Source organism: Tenebrio molitor, chromosome 6, assembly GCF_963966145.1.
Source record: "Tenebrio molitor chromosome 6, icTenMoli1.1, whole genome shotgun sequence".
NCBI lineage: Eukaryota > Metazoa > Arthropoda > Insecta > Coleoptera > Tenebrionidae > Tenebrio > Tenebrio molitor.
Genome location: NC_091051.1, coordinates 13,213,462 through 13,231,962, shown reverse-complemented (window position 1 = coordinate 13,231,962; position 18,501 = coordinate 13,213,462). Strand labels below are relative to the sequence as shown.

The 18,501-nt window shown below is 35.5% G+C and overlaps 1 protein-coding gene across 2 annotated transcripts in view; it reads right to left on the bottom strand.

Moving 5' to 3' along the window:
* Reph (Regulator of eph expression) overlaps nt 1-14,959 on the bottom strand; it is a 28,582-nt gene extending 13,623 nt beyond the window's left edge. Inside the window, exons 1-2 of one of the 2 annotated variants that reach the window (XM_069050719.1) lie at nt 14,674-14,957; nt 14,261-14,327 (exon numbers count right to left, since the gene is read on the bottom strand). In XM_069050719.1, the coding sequence (XP_068906820.1) occupies nt 14,261-14,327; nt 14,674-14,739 (133 nt within the window). In that variant the 5' untranslated portion in view covers nt 14,740-14,957. Of the gene's footprint in view, nt 1-14,260; nt 14,328-14,673 lie in introns of both variants that reach the window. The other variant, XM_069050720.1, reaches the window with a different exon arrangement.
* Between the last annotated feature and the right edge of the window lie 3,542 nt (nt 14,960-18,501).

Sequence of the window (18,501 nt, the reverse complement as noted above, 5' to 3'; positions counted from 1 at the left end):
TATAAATGGAAAACATTTAACAACAGAAAAAATTAAATCGAACAACCACATAAACTAGGCAAAAATGAATAGGGAATTTTTCCATTTTTGAATTTTTTATAAATACAGTTTAAAATTTATAATGAAATGTGTTAAAAATATATAAAGATACACATTAGATGTAATGTTTCAAGTACCTGTAACATTTTAAATTTATCTAGTGTTTAAGAATACGTGGGGGGATTGGGGCAATTATTTTGCTTTCTAAGAAAAATTGTGGAATTCCCTATTCAGTTTTGGCTAGTTTATAATTGCTAAGAAAATTAAATTTTTGAGAAAGCATGTGGGCCAATAATGTTCGTTACTGCAATGAACTGATTAGAGAGGACTGGAAAAAATTGGTGGGAAATCTACCAGTTGAGGGACATTCCTCCAATAATAATTCAACTTTCCGCAGAATCAGATTCGGAAGACGATTTGGAGCCTGAAAATTTTGACAGATTCTGAAAATGAATAAACTTATTACCCATTAAATAAATTCCCATTTTCCTGTTTAGCTGTTATGTTCAGTTGCATATTTCAGTGTCATTATCGTCTTTATTTCTTGTCTTTCGGTAAAAATTTGCTTACATCTGAAACTTTTCTGACATTTGAAAATTACTGACATAACCTCAAACCTGATCGAGGAAGATTTTACGGTACAGATGTTCCGAAACGAAAGGTTTTACGGTGGTCTTTCAGAGAATTTCGACATCGACAATTATTTAAAAAAAAAGAACTTTAACTTCTCGAGAGAATCGCCCAAAAGTGACGTGAGATGATAAAAATGTGAAAATGAAATAATTGCGGCACAATGCCTTTCACTTAACGATCATTAGTTTTAATGATAACACATTTGACGGTCGCATGTCTGCAGTAATTTCAGCCATAAATTATCTTGCTTGCACTCTTCGTCCGCAAGGTGCAAAACGCAACACTAAGTGGAAAATAGTAGACTATAAAATTGAAGACCTAGACCTCATACGCGGCCGCGCACCGAGCACGTATGGCGATAAACATTTAAACTTAAACAATCTTCTACGGACGGTTAATTTGCCTTCGCTCAGACCGAAGGTGCGGTTTCTATGGACGATTATGTCGTTTTTATGTCGCTTAATTATGACGATCCTCGTGTACAATCGGTTGAAATAACGCCGCCAACAACACCCTCCGACCTTCGGGTGAGAGATATCGGCTTGTGACCTTTTCCGCACTCGAAAAACCAAAATCTCTGTCAGCGTGCTGATGGTTCACCGGTACAGCTCAGGCGAAGGAAATCCTGCAGGAGGTGAGTGAGGACGCGAAAGGGCCTCGTGAGCAAGCAATTAGATTCAGGTGGATGGGGTTTGCCGCTCTATTTTCGTCCCGTTACCGTCAATATGTAACGAAATAAAAAAGACCTTGCACGACGGAATTAATTATATTAATAAAGTGAGGGCGACCACGCGAATAATCCCAGCGATGAATATATTAAGCGTAAAATAATAGATAGGTTCGTGTTTTGAGCACTATTAGCGTTAATTAAACAGAAATTCCACAAATTTAAATAAATATCGAAATGCAGAAAACGAGTCGTACGTCCATGAAAATACACGAGCGCAGATTAACAACGGGAATCGTTTAGAAGGGACTTTCTCTAGGCTGCATCTCGTAATTTACTGGAAGAAGAAACAACGTGGAAATAAACAGTCCGACTTGGCTGGCAACTAATTGGAACTAATGCGTCCAGGTTATCCAATTTAATTGAATTATGATGTGAATTTATTATTAGTATCACCTTCCAGTTGTCTCGTAACCTGAAATCGTAAAGGTAACGATGCAGAAAATGTCGCTGCAACTTCAATTTAATAAGACACCTCTCCACAAGCGGAGCTGCTAATACACTATTCCGTGCACAAATTCGAGACGATAAATTTCTTACGGCCATTTTGTCCGCGCAACGGTCTGATTTATCCCGAAGAAAATTGCAAAGAATTTTTTACATCCTAATCATCTTCAATTGCACATTAATGGGTACGGCAGCAATTCCGCATTAATCCATCTTGGTTTCTGACAGTAGTTTGTGTTATTAACGATCAAATGATGGTCTGTGCTAACTAATTCGTATCCTGATTAAAACCACGGTACGGACAAAATGGCCGATGAGAAGGTGAAAACCGGAGAGGAATCGTACGGACTGATTTCTCCACTTGTTAAGGACGGAGAGACACACGTCAGATTAATTATTTAGACCTAGAGGCGCCAAATGCTAAATCTCTAATTAAGCTAATTAATAATTAGACTGCACGCATGTATTATTTATAATCCAGGTTTAAGCAATCGATTGTAATTTCACAACATCGGGAATGCATATGGTTGTGTTATTAAGTTTGCATTACTAAACAGATTTAAGCTCAAAGGAACATGATGACGTTTAATTGGAGTAATCCGGAGTAATCCTATACAGCTGAGGATTCAAATATCGCTTTAATATTCATCAAATTACCTCCGTGTTTACGACAGTACCACCAACATAAAAAGCGCCTGTATTTATTTCAAACAAGAAGTACGTTCCGGTTATCGGTAATTATCGTGCAGTTTTGCCAACAGTAACGCCAAAGTCATGTAATTGCAAATTGCAATGGTTACCTCCGTACAATAGAGGTGTAAATATTTTCAGTCAGACTAGTATGTTGACGTATTGATCAGTGGGAAAAGAACAAAGAACTCGTTTTAAATCGTTTTTAAAACTGCAAATGTTCCATTTTAACTCAAACTAAACATTTCAATTTATCCGCAACATTCTTGACGTTGGCGCAAATATATGGGTCAAACAAAAAAAAAATTAAAAAAAATTCGCATCAACGTGGGTCTTGGCGTAAAAAATGTGCAAAGTAAAACTCAATTTTAGAGTGGCTGTTCATCATACTAAGTTGAAAAAAGAACCTTGGAAAAAATTTACTAGAGGCGTGTAGATATATAATGAATACAAATTGGACCCTGGAAAAAAAGACCTCCCCCTGACATCCCAGAACCGCGAATTAATTTGAATTTACACGATGCATTCATAAAATTATCCGGTCTATGCATTTTTTGAATAAAATCTTTTGTGGCTGACAATTCTCGCCGACTTGCCTGCATAAAAGAGGTATTAGAGTTAATACCTCACTCTATATTTATGAAACAAAGAAGATGGGCGAGAGGGTGCACTTTGTTCGACCAGTATATGAATAAAAGTAATTTAAATTTTGTTATTAACTATTACAAAATCATTTTAAACGAACCGATCGACTTTTTGGTCTTTTTCAAAAGCACCACGATATCGACTCCCAACATTTTATTAAAAATTCTCGGCGTCGTAATTAAATTGCTTTTTAAGCGTTAAATTCGGATGCATGGTTAAACCGCATTTTCGATTTGGAAAATAGTTATTCGCGACCATTAATTGCCTGATCTCATCGTCGCTGACCGAAAACGCGCTAGTCGGCCCCATTTTAATTAATTCGCCCGAAAAACTTTAATTTCACACTCGCAAAAATTTAAATAAAACTACAACCTCGATAGTTCGTTAGTTTCCGACGTACACACTAAAAGAGACATACAGCAACTATCTATCAAAAACCATGCTTCCTAATTAAGACGGTTCGCAACGGCTACTTATTATGTTGTTTTGTCCACTGTACACGTTACAAAAGTGACTGTAACTTTTGTTACGTTCTCCCGGAAGGATCGTTGCTACCGCAGATGAGTTCTAACAAACCAAATTGAAGTTTTATTTTGTCTGCAAATAAATGCAACAAACACCACTCAAATACGCTTCGAATTATGTCTCGTTCTATCAACAAAACTAATTCACGCTCAAATGATAATTTATTTTTCGAACGCAAATATTAATAGCCTTGTCCCATCGTTCGATTTATCCAACTCTGTAGAATTATTAAAAAGTTAAAACTTCACTTTAAACCTAAAAGAACTTCTGACCTGTTTGTCTCCAGACAGTTAGATTAATGAAAAAACAATTAATTGCTCCCTCAAACCAAAATAACAAACATGTACTCAATAATTTATTTAACTGTTTAAAAATAAGTTTAGGAATGTTTTATGTGGATAAGAATGGGCTCCCCGATAACAAACTATTTAACGTTGCTATTAGTAGGATTTAAACATAAAATTTAAAATATGTATAAAAATGTTGAATAATTTTTATTGAAGGGCGCTAATATAATAAAAACATAGCCAAAATAACAACCTGGGTATATTAACAGTTAATTTGATTAAGAGGCAAGGTCAAACTCGATATTCACAATCAATAAATTAATTATTGTTAACATCTCTATCAATAGAAATTTGTCGACAGTTACTTGGCAGGTTTGAAAAAATTTGTAAACTGTGTTATAACCGCTTTGTAATTAGTTACTTCACTTATTTCCTTAAATTTTCAAATAAAATATAAATAAAATATGTATAATGAATCCTTGAGATTTTGGAAAGGTAAAGGATATCTACTGCAGCTATTTGTCTGCAGCTGAATCTTAAAAAATGCAAAAGGGTAAATTTTGAACATTTTAATTTACATTAAAATGTTACGTCTGAACTCGATGCCTCACCACTTTGCTAATTAAAAACATTTTTATTATCATAAAGTGCTTTGTAATGAAAATGATTGTTTTATTTTCCTGCTATTATTAAAGCGTATTAAAAACGTTAATTAAACATTTTGCGTCGATAAAAACCAGCAAAATTATTGCAGTAATCTTTGATCGGAAAATAATAAAAGTTGACATTTCCAATCAACTCAAAACTTAAAGAAATCAGAAAGAGAGCGTTCAGTGTGTGTATTTTTGTTCGAAAAGTTGTTTATAATCGAGTCAAAATGACTAGACTGCGTTGTAACAAATTATTGTAGAATTCATTCCAAAATTAAAAAAGCTAATGTCAAAACTGGTTCTTAAATTATTCAGTACTTATATTTAAATAAAAAGGTGCAGAAGTGAACATTCTTGCCCGTCAAAACTACTTTGACTTACTTTTACAAAGAACATTGTCAACCATTCTCTCCCCGACATCTGCTTTTAATACTTCCCAAGAAATGCTAAAAAATGTTGGCACCAAAGCTGCTTACACAATGTGCTTTTTCAAGATGTAAAGTGTGAGCATATGGCCTCACTGTCCAAGCCAACAATCCACACTGAGCTGAGCAAAAAACGGAATAGTCTGAAATGGTTGACAAATTTTTACATAATGCACCACCAAGAAAAAGCTTTTATCTGTTTCTTTTTACTTGAAAAGTAATGGATTTCTAAGTAATTTTATCATGAAACAGGATAAAACTGTTTTGATTTAGAAATTGACAATTTTCAAGAGGTGAGATGAAATCTCGTAGACGTCGAGAAGTTTGTATTTTTAGTAAAGCAAACAACCAGATTATTCATAAGAGGTTGCTACTGATACTGATAGCCTCAGAAAGTGGTTAATATTATGTGTTACGAAGTGTTTGGATCTTCTTAGCAAACCTCACGACCAGAAACTGTGACAATTTAATTTCTAATAAGGTTTCGCATCCCTCTGTTTAACAAACCTTGACCAAAAGTTACACCTCGGTACCAAAAAATGTCAAGGAATCCAATTAAAGGACCTGCGACAAAATACTCCAAACCTGCACTGACCATGATATTTCAAGCATATCACAAAGTAATGGAGCCATTCGTTACTGCTGGTACAGATTTTTTGTATACTTATGCACCTAAACACCGTTCACGTTGTTTTGGCACAATGGGAGGCCATGATTTCTTTTGTTAACGTTGGACACACTGTTTGACTTCCGTCACTAAAGCGCCTGACATGCGGACCTATCAAAATGAACATAGCATGTTGAATATCCCGCGATGTTTGAGTATTCTTCTATTGCAAACTAGTAAAACTGACTACAATGCGCTAGACATTGACCCTATTTATAACCTCAAACTCGGAAAAACATAACCTAATTCAACAGAGCTTTACCACCAGATTAAATGCAAAATTTCCATGGCCTCCCAACACACAACGTGAATGCATTTTATTCATCAATTTTTGAATTTTACCACTGATCAATATTTCATTTCAATTCAGAGCTCGGAGTATTTAGGTAGCAATCAACTTCTTTTTAATTTTCATACAAAAAACAAACAATCATTAAATCATTTATTATACATTATTATACAGCGTAAAGTGCTCACTGAAGTGTTTTATCTAAATCCTCTTTATCAGAATTCAATATATCCTTAAACAATCGATCACTGTGATCGCTACAACACAACGTAAATAATTCTTATTGACCGTTCACATTTAAATATATTTGAATATAAAAATATCAAGTGAAGAATACGTCTGAACAAGCACACAGGAATGTTGTCGTTGTGCTGCAAAAAAGAGCGAGATTTAAAATTGCGCTAGGTTGTTATTTAAGTCATCATATCGGTCATACCCCGGAGTCAAACCATGTGATCCTCAGGAAACAGCGGATTATTACAATCGTTTTTATCGTTTGGCACAATTTAGCGTGATAATCTATCATAATTATGACCACAGAAAAGTGAAGATAAAGTGGTAGAAAAAATTACTTTCTGGTGTGGTTTCATTAGTGACGCAACACGTTAAAATGTTCTACAGTTAAAAAACACATTAGAACACACGTAGATAATATTGATGCAAGTTATGTCCGAACGGAAATACCTTTTAAAGTAATCGATACCAATCACAAGTGCTTAAAACATTTAAAATCCTTCGGCGTGGTCTATTAAATATTATTATCGATTGGTATCACCTAGTGCTACTTGATGATGTCAGCCGATGTGCTGCAGTAGCTGAAAAACTTCGCATATTAATAACACCTTGAACTTACAGAATCCGTAAATTATTATTAAAACCGAGATAGAAGAACATTAAAAACCTCATTCATTCCTAATTACACGGAATAAATTTCACTTGGTAATCTCACTAAGCGTGATATCACCGACCCGATTCCGAACACTTTTTCTTAGAATTAGTTTCGCTAATTGTTGTTACTTTTCACATATAATGAGCACAAAATGAAAAACTCCGGTTGCAAATTGACTTCTATACAATTTTTTGTACGTCAGTCGGATGTTTTCAAGAAAGCAAAGACCTCTTCAATGTAGAAAATATTTTTGTCCCGGTAACAAGCACGTAATTGTATCTGAAATAATTTCAATACCTTTTTGTTAGTAGTTTCGTTTCAGAGAAAATCAATACTTTTTATTACCGTCAAGGAAAAACGGATTTTAAAAATTCACCAAACAACAAAAACTTTGTCAATATCAAATTAATTTAGCTCGTTAGTTGTTCGATCTCCATGGCTACCTTAAATAATTAACAGAAATAATAGTGGAAACAGGTTCCAGTGAAAATTTTGCCCAAGCCATTAGCGCTCTCACTTGGCAAACACTGCATATATCGAATTTTCATCAAAAATTCTCAAGTCGGACGACTTGTTAATTCTTTTGCAGGACAAGTCGTATCTATTGTTGGCTCAATTTGCATCTACAAATTATGCAGCATGTCTTTGAGGGTGCGGCGTTGAAGTTCAAACCTCAACTTACGCGTACCAAAAACCGTACTTGTTGCAACAATAGATTGTTAAATTTGCTTGCTACCAATAATTAACAGAGGTCATGTTCGATGCACAACTATTAGAAAAGCAAACAGTTACACAACATCAAACTGGTTCTAAAAGTATTCGAGACTAGTTGCCGCTACCTTTACTTATCATAACTTGTCTGAAAATTTTTCATGCCATTATCGAGCAGTTTACAATCATTGAAGTCCAAGAAAGGAACACGAGATAAAATTTTGAAGTTATCTCCTTGACGGAGAGGACAATGAAAAGAACCAGTAGAGAAATTATTCACGGTTATGGCATCACCGTGCTAACAAAATTAATCATTAAAATAAACTTAAAAGTCTGAATATGGGAGAGTGTCGGTTTAGAACAATTCACTGGGTAGGGAGAAAAAGCAAGAAGTATCATGCGTTCAAATGAAAATCTGGACTGAGTAGGCGTTAAAAAGTAAACCATTTGGAACAGTGTAAAGTTTGAATTTCCCGCCGTTTGACACGAATGACATTTGTTTATATTTAATCGGCACACGATTGAACATGTTTGTTTTCAGCAAAGGGTACCCTTAGATAATTGCTTCTGGAATAGGAATTGTTAGTTATTCCATTTTTAAAATAAAAGAAAAAAAAATATATTTTAAAAAAGGGAAAACAATTGACGATTTCCAACGCCCTCCCTGCCCAAGATTTCATTTATAAATAAATACCAATTTTTTAACAATGTTTTCTGTAAATTGAGCGTACAGATGAACTTGAATCTAGTTGATACTGTTATAATATTGCAGGAATTAGTTACAGTCCTACAAAACACAATAATTACGGAATTATTCAATAGCGAAGTATGTGAACATTCCTAATATTGGGCTATTAGGAAACAATGCTGTAGCTAAACAATGGATAATAAAATGGATTATTGTCAGAGCGGAGGTAATAATAAGAAAAAATAAAACGAAATTTAGATCAGTGAATTTTTCATGCTGCGCCCACGTCAGAATATTTAGAAACCTGCGAAACAAGCAGCGTACAAATTAACCAAAAAAAAAGATTAGAATTTTATGCCTTGGCGCTAATTAATTCAAAAACGCTCGGCAAATAGTATAACATTTTCCGTGCAAAAAATTCATTTCCATAATAATGAGATAGGTACCTACATGTGTTCCAATATTAGTCATAAAACAACAATTTGCAATTTAGATTTTAAAAATAGTTTTGTATTTTTTACCTTGACAGAATATTATTTACTACTCGAAATATCTGCGTAAAACTAGTAAAGCACGGCGGAATTAAGGATTAATAAAAAAAAAGAAAAATATGTTTGGTGAAAAGGAAGTCTTTTCGTTTCGCCACCGGCGCGCTAAAAATAATGTTTATTCGAGTAACGAGATAGGTATCACTCCATAAATCTGAATGTTCCATGATTTTTATACAACTTTTACGTAATAATTTTATCAGTAACACACCGAGCTCTTTCAAAACGGTAAGAAAGCGTGGCAGAGACAATGTATCGTGTTGAGATTTTTTGTTCACAAATCGATGAAAAACTGAACACTGGTATCAAGCAAATCCATCATGGAGCTGCTTGCTGCAACATGTAATTATCGCCGACAAATGCCTACACTTTTTCTTTATTTTTACAATACAGAGAAAATGATGCATTCTTTTGAAACTCGGCCAAAATCCAAGGAGCAATGACATTACTTTTTTTATTTCGCATTTACACCACAATGTATTTTAGGCCGATTTTTGCTTTATCCCCGAATAGCAATACGCAACTTTATTACAACAATAATCTGTACTTATGTTCACCATTACTGGAAATGTAGCCTAGTATAGGAATTATCTGACATAAATAACTGGATTGTGGGCACTTGTATGTTTATTATAGCGCTACGTATGTTCACTTTGATACTAAAAGTTTGCAACTTATTTTTATAGTTTCATTAAAACTGTCAAAATGTAACTTCTACTTTGGACGCCTTCCTACGGAGCGACACCTACCAAGTACTTTAAAGATCAGATAACTCAACCCCATCTCTATTTGTTGTTGGAATCGTTTCAAAAACTGAAATAATCAGAATGGGAAAATACACCAATTAGAAGATTAATAGGGAAACAGATGTTTATTTTTTTATTTACAGGATCCCATTCAGTTATTTCAGTTATTCAAAACATAAAAACAAGATACTGGCAACAAACCACAAAAATGTATCTTCGAAAGAACTGCCAAGCGAACTAAATCTGACAGTAAAAAAAATATATTAGCTTTTTCGAAAAACTTGCATTTTACAACGAAAGGTCGATGCAGACATAAAAAATGTATATCTTGCAAACGACCCTCAACTTTGAAATTCTAAATGGCAATATATCTTTTAAAATGCTTCATTCGAGTATTGCAGGACTGAATTATGGTGGGATATTTCGCCTTTATGGAGCCACAAAGTTTATGAAATACTGTAGGTCTCATCTTTCATTATTGTTTGCAAAAAAATTCAATTTTGCGCTAGTTTACAAAAAAATGATATAACGAAACCGAGCAATCCTTTGGAGGATACTTTGGCAAACGCTTCCTTACACATCTACCGCCGATCGTGAAGCTTTCGAACTTTTCACAGGATGAATCACGGAATTTTCCACTTAACAAGTGTTTACTGTGTTGGAAATTGGACGTTTATTTGTGTTTTCAATATTAAACAGAAATTTGACATTTCCTGCACTACTGAACATTCCCCTAAAAACTATCAGACGAAACAAACAAAACATGATCCAACACAAATAACTAGAAGCTTTTTTATTTTCTATTGCATCAACAGCCACTATCCTGGTTTATTTTTTTCACGAATAATTTACTATACACTGCATCTGCCATCGACTGATATTTTTAGAACAGAAATCTAGCAGTAATTGCACTCGTTCGTTCTGCTCTATTATTTCCGTCCAATAAATTTAACTTATTTATTTAACGTAGTCTGCAAAAAAATGAATCATCACAATAAAGATAAAGTAAATAGTAAACACAATATTATTTGTATCCAGGTATGCCATTAAACGACCGTAAATGTTTATAATTTCATTTTATTATTCAAGTAATGGATGTTTAAAATTTTAGCAAAATGTAGTCAATCCAGCTGCAGATTAGCGGCAGCTATCCGAAGACGTTTACATTCTGATCTTGATGGCATTCGTGCCATGTGTTCACCATTATGCTATACATATTTCAATTATTTTATTTGTACATCATCGGATATTAATCTATTGAACCCAATTGTTCTAGAGAGTACTCACCAAATATTACTTCAGATTGTATTTCATCATTTTTGGTTTCCTCATGTGATTACGCAGACCTGCAGTAAACACATCCATTTTTCAAAGCAAAGGTGGTACGATCAAAACATACAAAACAACAAAAAATTCAAATATAAAATAAAATTTTCCAGATGCAGACCTTCAATTGGTTATTTCTATATTTATTTTTATGTGTACGCTGGCCACTTGGCCCGATCTACCAAACATTAGATCTTTCGAGATTCAAAATTATCGTATATTGTGATGCTATGAAGGTGTAAGCGCTACAAAATACCTTATAAACAAGACATCATACACTATTTTTTCTATAGTTCTCCCAGAGCTGCAGCGGTTTTATGGCAGGGTACCATTGTATAAACGTTAACAACACCCACAATAGGTTTAAACCGCAAGTACAACCCCTAATCGTAAATTCGTCCAAGTACTACCCTGTAAACTGACAGGTATAGAACGAAAATGATGATTGACAGGGGTCTGTTTATGTCGCTTATCGGCATTTCAACAGGCGTAATAATTACTATTGCCCTGCCATAAAACCGCTGCAGCTCTGGGAGAACTATACTTTACACCTTTTAAGCCATTTTTAAGTGAAAATTAACAATTTTCAAATTTGGGGAATTTTGTCATGGTTGTCAACAAATGTCATATTGTTTGGAAGATTCAAATTTCACTTGTTATTAACAAATTAAAAATGAGCGAAGACAATTTTCTACGTACCCCGCCAGAAATACGAGATTAGGATTAGTCTAAAGAAATACGAGTTTACGATTGGTCTAACTGCTCAAGATACGTCTAATTTAACGATCAATGTTTACAACAATTGTATATTCCATAGAAACAACTTAAATTACCATTCGTTTTGTCTTGGCCTTTATTTTGACATTTCATTTTCGTCATGCCAAGATCAGGAACGCCAACCTTGAAAAGTAAGTTGCACTAGTTTGTTCCAAACGCGAATTTCTATTACAGCACCCAAAATGGGTTTTGTAATAGCTTCCATACGCAAAGTAGAAAAATACAATTTACAATTAACAAAATGACGATAACTATGGATTTACCTACTTAAAAAGTACTTGAAAGATAGGAAATGTCTGTTATTATTGTTCCTATAATTGTAATTGATTAATTTTTATTTATGATAACGTTACTACACCTAACGAAGTAAATATACAACGTGTGTAGAAATAAGTACATTAATTTTAATCAGAGACAGATCTCGTCAGGAACAACAAAATTGTTATGTTTATGTTTTCGAAATATAATTTTCATTTCAGTATTTTTCCTCCCCATAAATTAACAAGCTGTCTATTTTCTATTTATTGAACCCAACGAGAGTGACATAATACATACTTTTTGTAAAATCGACGCAAAACATTGTGTTTTTAGAATAAAGTTTTTTCGTTCTGCGGCCGAGGTATGACACAAGCGGCTTAAATTTTTAGTTAGTTTTATACAACTCCAAAAGCAAGTGGTTATGTGTTGATCCTATGATTTAAGTTAAAATTTTGTGAAAATGGCACGTTTATTTTCGAACAGTGAATTTATAAATATGTATTGTGCAGTGTATGGTGAAGCGTGCGGGAGTGCTCCTCGACCCCCCCCCCCCCCAGAATTTCCGTGCGACTTATTCTTGTGGGGGTACATGAAGGACTTGGTATTGATATTCAATTGATACAATTGAAGTTTTAAGAGATCGGGTGGAAAATGCTGCCACAACAATTCGCAATAACAGGGGTATGTTGGAAAAAGTGGAAGACTCATTTTGTCGGCGCCTAACGAAATTTGTGCCCAATCTTCCAATAATTTTAATTAGATAACTTCAAGGTTTATGAATTTTTTTTTAATATATTGTTTCTATTAACGAGTTCAATTAACAGATCAAATTAATGTGCTTATTTCTGAGACACGTTGTATATTTTATAATTTGCAATTTCAAAGTTCAAAGTTCTGGGTTTCCACAGATTGATAACACAATTGGTCATATGATAACAAGATTTTATTGTAAAATAGATATTTGCTGATGAGATTGACTCACTGCCAAAAAAAAACTTCTTGGGGATTCTGATCCGGAGGATTTGATTCTGGCGCTTAAAATCTTCAAAGAATCGCGTCAACACCAGCAACATGTGCAGAAGTATAATAATATTGTTAACGTCATATCTGGCAAAACGTAAACTGTCAGTAAAATAAGAATGTAAAAACTAGGTACTCGACTTCGCTTCTTGCTATGAAATTTCGGTGGCGTATTTTACAGGAAACGTATCTAACAAAACCGCTCACATATTGCGCTTTCATCAATCAAAAGCGACTATTAGTATCTCCTCCACTTTCTTTATTTGAGGCAATCACTAACGAAGCAGAAATGAAGCTTCGGCGTGTACTCGTAAAATCGTCTGCAATCCTCGTAACTATGTATTGCAAAATGTCTTTTATTTCTAACGCGGAACCTGTAAAAAATCGGAAATTTTGCCGATACGAAGAGCGTCGAGTATATTCGGCAATCCCGGTTGGTAAAATGATTACTCGGGTTCGGGCAGGTTATTACTTATTATTTATAGGAAATTTCGGATTTATAATGAAGAGTGGCGTCGGAGCGCGAATAACCTTGTTAAAGAATAATCGAGCTCGTTAAGAATGCGAACGTTTTTGGTGAAAAATCCGTGCGAGCATGAAAAGTTTGCCAACTACATACATAAGTTTTCAATAACGGCATTGTCGTCGTCGGCCGATTACAATAGGAACATGTTTTTGTACGATTGTAACGGATGTATCGGAATGAATTTAACTTTTAAGTTTGTCGATGATTGCCAGCGGTGTCATGTATGAATAAGTATGCGTGTATCAACAAAGTAGTGGTGACGTGTCGTGTCTGCAAGATACAAGCAAGAACAAACAAGTCTACCTTTGATGCATGATCCTGAATTATGCTTATCGCAAATAGAAAAGCTGCATAGGTCATGACCTCGCTCATGAAATCCATATTTAGATAGGGTAGGGTAGAGAAATATTTATACGGTTATTAGAAAGTAATGATGCGTGACAAGAATCGAAAACAGGATTAGTGGGCAGCCTGAATAGGCTAACAAGTTCATTCTGTGCGGTGATATCGAAGTCGGAGTTAAAATACTAGGCAGGCAGGCACTCCGGTCGGAGGTGTATTTTAGTAATAGGGTATCATTGATCTGTCCGCAGGACCAACAGGAAAGTGTTGGTACGTACGTTTCAAAAATAAACATTGCGACGGCAATGACCACGCAGGTACCAATTGGGCGCAGAAATGTTTGTTATTTTCTGTCGGGAAGATCGAGAAGAGTGAAAGTGAACGAGAAAATTAAAATGGACTTACCTGAAGGTAAGTCCGGGTCATCTATTTCCTCGTCGGATTCGGTCCCGGAATCGCGATCCTCATCAGCCTGCATTAGAGAAAGCAACAATGAGAGAACGGTCAAACTCGTGGAACCACGAATAACATTAACAAACATCAGCCATCATATCGCAAGCCGGTCATAAATAAATCGACATTAGCGCGACAAACGCCGCTCGGATGGCGCAAATTCCGGTCAATCCGGACAGTTCGACGTCCAAATGGTCACCCGAGCCGCCTTCCGGACAGCGAATGTGCTAAAACCGCCTAAAAATGGACCCGGAACATGCATTCCTTTGTTCCGAGCTTTTGTCGGGGGCAGCCATTTTTCACTCGGATATGACCTTCAATGAGGTTAATATTGTTACAAATTCTATCTCCGACGGAATACACACCTTTTCAACGTAATTGTCTTCGTTTATCGAATGCGTCCGCAGTTTGTGAGTGAGAAACTTGAGCATATTTTCTTTCCGGGACTTGGTTCCTGGTCTCGTCGCCACCTTGACGCCTTTTATTCCGACCTGGTTCACAGAAATTCGTCACGAACTCGCGGATTCATCATCGACGAGCCGACCTAATCGCAGCCCTTAAGGACAACCGGTTTGCATCGCAGACAACCCACAAAGTAGCTCCTCACTCCAAGCGAGACGTTCTACTACTGATTGTACGTCTAGTAAGTGCGCTGCGTGCCGTAAACAGTCTATTAATACTACCGGGGGGAGGTCGCTCGGACCGGCCTCCGAAAACGCGCCCCCGCGCTGGCTCCGCAGCCCCGACAGCCTCGCCGCCCCCAGAAACTCCGAAAACCGAGCCCGGTCGTGCCCCCTCGCGTCCGCCCCGTTTCGTTTTCGAGTCGATTTCGAAAAAGCTCCGACCGGGCTCCCCCGCCGGCCGACTTGGACTCGCCGGTAACCCATTGATGACAAAGGTAGGTCTGATTCCCAAGCGGTCTGTGATTGGTCTTCGCCGGTTTGTTATGCTCTCTTCTCGTCTGCATAATGCTTTTCTGTCTCACACAGAGGAGTTGCATAATAGCTCCGCCGAGTCCCACTCGTATGGCGTAGCGTAAGCTAGAAACTACAAGTGTAAACCTAGTGTGCGGAAAACCGGTCGAAGACTGGTGTGCGTACGCTGTCGAGGCCTCTTTCTTCGAGTCGGAAAGAGACGGACGATGAAAAATTCGACTCGACTTGGACGCGTGGACTTATATGTGTTAGTATGCTTTCCAGGCTTTTTTCTAAAACGATTTCCATTGAGTAGAAGCGGCAAATGGAGGAGTTTCACCTTTGTCTGCGCGTGATTTTCCTCCGGAACGGTCCGGAACGACTTTCGTTGATGGGAGGCTGATGTAATGAGAGAATTCTTCGCGTTATTACTCAATGGACCAAAATGTATAGACGCGAGACTCATTTCACGTTTCTTACCTCACTGCACTGTTAGATAATGCCTTTTTCAAATCGAACCGTTTAATTGGAACCATTGTACAGGCCGATCCTAATTAGCAGATTATCAATTTAACAGACCGATTTAATTGCCTGTCATTAAACCATTTCGTTCTCCACGTAAACCACACGGAAGACGAAAACTGTTAAAAGAAATTCGTTGCAAATTGCCGTCGACACCCACGCGAGTCTTCCACACAAAAATGTTATATCTGACGTCGTTCGTTTTACTCTTGGCAGCAGAAACATTCTTATGTACCTGGAATTCCTGAAACATCCCGATTCTCTTGCAGCTTAATGAAATAGTACTCTGCGAAATACGATTTTCCTCATACCAAACCGACCTTCTGCTTATTAAATGCTGACAAATACCAAATTTTGTTTTATTTTTAACGTCAAACATGCGGAAACCGTCTCTCCCTTAATAAATTGCCGACTTATGAGACTCACATCATAACCGAAACAATATCGATAACGGAAAAACTTGATCAACATACGATGTAATTTCAGCCGAAAGTAATCAAGCCTGAAACAGAATTCATTCGTTTAGAAGAATCGCATCAATACTACATCAAAAATTTAACAGTTTAGAAAAAAATCCTGCTGATGGAGTAATGTGAAACAAGCACCGAATCACTTAGCTTCATGAAACACGAAACCAGATTCGATCCGTTTAATTACAAACAATATTACATAACACAAATTATCGTTCTCGTATCGATTTTTTGTCGTACCTCCAGTTCCATCAAAACATTTGAGTAAGTAGACAAAATGATAAGTTAAGTGTACCAATAAAATTCATCCTCTACTTCCAACTAATTCGGATTTTGTACGACACTTGAGAATTGCTAAATTGCTAATCACCGTTTTCGGTGATGAAAAATTGTCATTTTTTTTCCAAAAACTGTGTTATTAAAAACCTGTTGCGCAACAACTGACTGGATTGATTTTTAACAAAGTTAAGATTATACCGACTCAGATTGCCCAATGTTATGTAAATAATCGTATTTAAAAATTTTGTGCGATTATGAGTCGACGATTGACTTTGTTTTTCGTTCGAAAATGATAAAAGTGAAGGTTAAAATTTTATTGCCGTCGACTTTTTTTGTCTAAATCGTTACCTTTCGAAAGCTGAATGATAACCGGATCGTTTGTTGTTTTTGTTGATCCAAATTGAGCTGCACTTTAATGAAAAAGTGGATTAACGTGTCGTCTAGTGCACAAAGTAATGGACGTCTTGTGGCGTCCGCATCAGACGTAACAAAACCTAAAACGGCGTAATAATAATTAAATTTTGTGTTTAGATAATAAGAGCGAGCCGTTGGACATCAAAGAGCGAATTCAATGTTAAAATTTACGAGGCCCATAAAGTCAAAAATGACCACGAGTTACGACGTCATAAGTATTTTCGGCAGAATTTATAAATTGGAAGCGTTTTCATTAAGCCACAAAATAAAATTATTTTATAGGTGCTTGCAGTCCCTTTGTATTTGGGTTGAAACGATTGCGTAACTGTTTTCGTTTCTGACCTCACCTTTGGGTTATCACGCAATATAATTAGAATTTGGTAAATTAAACCAATTTTGCATTCCTACACTTTCTGTTGTTTTTGCCGTTATAAATATTTATTTTTCCCATTTTGAGAATATAAAATATGAGATCGTCGTTGTTTACTGCCGGCTTCGTCGATGAAGACATGATAAAAATGAATAAGCCTTTGATGGCATAAATCTTATTGACGAAATAAAATTACTGAAATCTAAGCAGAAAAAGAATTAATGAAGATTGAAGATAAAGATAAGAGTGGTGAAATATGAACACGATTCAATTTTCAGTCGACAAAATTTATTTTTTTTTATTTTATGAAAGTACTTTTTAGCGTGAACATAACGAATTACATGTGCAAATTACGAAGCGTTTTATATGTTTTTTGCGTGAAGTTTAATAAAAATAATATTTGAACATGTGTCTAAAAAATTATCTCTCTTTGAATCTGTTTTTTTTTTCTCAAAGTTAGTTAAAAAAGTTTTTTTTTCACCTTGAACTTGTCACAACTGGGCTGAATTCAACTCGTTCTGATTAAAAAAAAATATATGGCACAACAAAGTCGTCATAAAAATTCAGGATGACGCAAAGGGTCCTGTGAAATATTAACAATTTATTTAAGATTACTTTTTATTTGCATTTACCCATATTATTATTTAACAAAAAGAATGTTGTACCTGATAAGTGGTAAAATTTATGAAGGAGCGAAACACATTCCTTCAACTTTTTCCGCTTTTCCACAAAGGAACGTGATATCAAATCAACTTCTTGCTGACAAATAATTAAAGGTGGATTAGAATTTTCGTTGTTACCTATTTTTGGGAATCATAAATAATACCAACAAAGAAGAGCAAGAATTACTGTTTCATTAATAACAAAGCAATTTCAGTTAGTTTGTATTAAGAGGCAGGGTTATTTCAAATGGGTTGGTTACCTACTTTATGGACACAAATTTGCTTATCTTGTCATAGATTTATTTCTTAACAAAAACTACCTTTTCCTTTATTTACTGCTACTGCAAACTGACTTCCGCGATAAGACGAAAAAACACGTTTCTGAAAGAATTGCAATTTAAGCGATGCTAGAAATTGCATAAATTGATCTACAAAATGACACCTTGTGATTAATAAACGTCTGTTAAATCCAAAATATAAAGTTATTATGTTAGTTACTGATAATCTTTGAGCTTGCTCAAAAAAAAGTGACAGGATAACGCTTAATTAGTGACTACTAATC